The following is a 3447-nucleotide window of genomic DNA, read 5'->3' on the forward strand; positions in this document are numbered from 1 at the left end:
AAAAATAAAATAAAATAAAATAAAAATTCAAGTATCATTTAATATTATTACTAAGTAGGCTTATCTGTGGTTTGATTTCTCAGAGATTCTCTGAAATTTCCATTAGATCAGGAACCGAATTTTAACAACTGGAAAGCTGATTTAGCTTTCTCAGTTAAAGGTCAGATTTTAAAGAGTCGGCCTTTTTTCTTGTGGATTTGTTTTTTGTGGTTTTTCTTGCATTTCATAACTAGTCTTTCTGATGCTTGATGCTCTTCCAACTGTTACGCATGTCTCAATTTTGGATTGGTTTGTCGATATCAACAGCGATTATGATCTTTTCAGATTGGTGGAAAGATTTCTGTATTGGGAGAATCAGAGATAATAGTGTAAATCTGCTTGTTTTGTTTCTGTAACTTTTAAGATTTTAGATCTGATCGATTTGCAAATTGTATGAAATCCAAACTCAAGAGGTGAAATTTGTGGATCGGAGGTTCTCCTGAGTTTTTCGGCCGTGGTTTTATTTCATATAATGGATTATGATGATTTTAGATCGATTTTGAGGGATTCAGGGGTGGATATCTGGACTTTCATTTACACTGCAATCTCTGTTGCATCTTTGGATTACGGAAACGAATTGAAAGATCGAAGGGATGGAATCATTGAACGGCTTTACACACCAATGGTTCGTCGGTGTCTGAATTGTGATCTTGATTCGAATAAAGAGAGTAAAAAGTTGCAGCAACAATCGCGAGCAGAGGCTTCAATTGAAAAGGAAAGCAGCAGCCCCGAAGGAAAGGGAGGTTTTCCTTCGACTCCGCAGTCACTTGACAGGGATGAAGACCTAGATCAGAGCTATGAACACTCGCCGATTGTCGACGAGGAGACTAGGATTCTCAATATCAGGGATCATCTTGAAGATCCCGATCAGGTCTTTTCTTATTAATCTCAATTCTCGTCAGTTTCTTCTTCATTTCTATCATTGACAAATTTCTCTTTTTAGCAGTCGGATGATTCTGTGATAAATCTGCTACAAAACCTAGCAGACATGGATATAACATTCAAAGCTCTCAAGGCAAGTAAACAAATTCCTTCTCATTTCTTCGAATTATTTCCTTTGTTTACTAATTGGAATTGTAGTTTCTGTTCCTAATTCTTTATTATTCAGGAGACGGACATCGGAAGGCATGTAAACCACTTGAGAAAGCATTCATCCAACGAAGTTCGTCGATTGGTTAAGCAACTCGTCAGGTTCGAGATCCTCAAAACCAAATTTTGTTTTCTTCCTCTATTGAGGAAAGATAATACATGGATTGAGTTTGCGGTTTTGCAGAAGATGGAAGGATCTTGTTGACGAATGGGTGAAGTTGAATAAACCAGGAGAAACAGCAAATTCTGCACTCATTGGTACAAGAAATGGAAATTCTTCATCTTTTTTTTTCTTAAATTTCTCCTGTTATTATCATAAAGTGAGAAAAGAATCACTTTCAATGCTTAACGAATAAAGCTCCTTAATGGCGGCAGCTGATGGAGACTCCCCTCAACCAAACACCCTAAAAAGCAATCATAACGTTCATCATCACCAGGTGAAGACCCTACTTAGATTATCCTTCACGTTTCAGGTCTTCAAAAGTGCTACCTTTTGACAAGAATTTTATCATTCTCAGGTTCCTGATTTCGCTTACTCTCCGAATCCACACAGTAAGACTCCGAGTCCAAATGGAACAAATTCTATTCAATTTCCTTTTTACCTTCTTAGCTAAGCATGTTTTAATTTAATCACAGATGGAAGTTCTGGTTCAGATAAGAATCACTCAGAGTCAGAGTTGAAAGGAAAAGCCATTAATCCTAGGAGGGAAACTCAAATTAAGACACCCCAATCTGCCTCTGCAACTACTTCTGTTACTCCAAATGTGTGAAAACCAAAGCTACAACTTTTTAATATTTTATCCGTCTCTGTCTCTCTCCCCCATTGTTGTTGATTCGAAATTATGGGGATATGCAGAAACAGAGAGAACAGAGGGAGAGCACCATTGCTGATCCTGAAAGGCTAGCTTCAGCAAGGAGACGACTTCAAGAAAACTACCAAGAAGCCCAGAATGGTTTGCTTTTTTTCTCTAAATCTCTTCTACATTTTGTTGTTCGTCTTAGTATTAATTTTACTTGTTTGGGTTTCTAATTAGTTATTTGATTGGATTGTCTTTTTCTGAAGCGAAAAAGCAAAGAAAGATTCAAGTCATGGACCTTCACGACATACCAAAACCCAAAAATTCATTTTTTGGGAAGAAAGGTGGATTCCAGGCGAGGAATTGGTGATTATCTATCTATTTCATAATGCTAATGGGCAGACCGGGAAAGTAAGAACCGGTTTACCCTGTGACTTTATCTCTGGATTTTTCGTTTAAATTGATTAAAGGAATTTAATTCGAAAAAAAAAAAATATATATATATATATGTATATAAAAGTTGAGAAGGCTCATTCACTCCTTCACTCCTTCACTCCTTCACTCCTTCCTAGATCGAGTAACGTATATGACTTAGTAGATCTCCACGTGGGTTGTAAGTTGTGCTTGTTAGGGACAGTGGCGTCAACAGAGCGCGTTAGTTAACTAACTGATTATCTCAAGTTAGAGCTCCAATGGTTTTCTATCTGGTTTTTGTTTTCCTTTTCTTTGGGGTTTTTATATATTTTTATTTATAAAAAAAAAAAATCTCAATTACTTCGTCATATTGGAAGTGAGTAATGTCCAGATGTGCAAAATGGCTTCTATACTCAATGAAATAAGAGAATTTACTTGACCACTTACCAACCCAGTGGTGTCACTTTGGTACGGATACTGATGGTTGATAAAGAAATTGTATCAAATTATCATATGGAAACTGTACTGAAGGAGATTTATTATGATTTTGATGTGACAAAATGGTATATTTCTAACTGCGATATTGGTTTTTAAGACAAAACCATTTTGTAGGCATTGAATTGTATCAAAATATTAAAACCTATTGATTGACACTTTTATCGAATTTGTATATACGTGGAAGGGAAAAAAAAAACAAAAAAACAAAAGTATCAAATAGAATCTTATTGAAATTATATTCGTACTGAAGAAAAAACTGTATATACTGAATAAAAATTATATCAAGTCAATATGATATTGGTATTGAAATAAAAATTGTATCAAAACCGTATTCCTTTATTGGTTTGACTTCAGAATCACCCATCTTTACACCAAAACTGATTCAACTCGCTAATCAATGGACACCTTATGAAAAATGAAGGATCTGCACTATTATAGCAGTTTCTGACATTTTACAGTAGTTTGAGCATCATATTCCATACTAGATATAGAGATTCCAATTCAAAGTTTGTAACTATGGATTGTCATTCCAACAAGGAGCCAGCTTGCTTGATAAAGTACTTCAAAAAAAAAAAAAAAAAAAGATATTCTCAGAATTTCATACTCAAGC

The 3447-nt window shown here is 35.2% G+C and overlaps 1 protein-coding gene across 1 annotated transcript; it reads left to right on the top strand.

Annotated features, from left to right (window-relative positions):
- On the top strand, positions 1-2618 carry LOC122061154 (probable mediator of RNA polymerase II transcription subunit 26c). Its single transcript, XM_042624358.1, has 9 exons — positions 1-910; positions 986-1054; positions 1148-1230; positions 1313-1386; positions 1504-1565; positions 1647-1680; positions 1765-1892; positions 1985-2081; positions 2192-2618. Exons 1-9 carry the CDS (start codon positions 512-514, stop codon positions 2293-2295), a joined length of 1050 nt encoding a protein of 349 aa, XP_042480292.1. The 5' UTR covers positions 1-511; the 3' UTR covers positions 2296-2618.
- The last annotated feature ends 829 nt before the right edge of the window (positions 2619-3447 follow it).

This window comes from Macadamia integrifolia, chromosome 14, assembly GCF_013358625.1.
Source record: "Macadamia integrifolia cultivar HAES 741 chromosome 14, SCU_Mint_v3, whole genome shotgun sequence".
NCBI classification, from domain to species: Eukaryota; Viridiplantae; Streptophyta; class Magnoliopsida; order Proteales; family Proteaceae; genus Macadamia; species Macadamia integrifolia.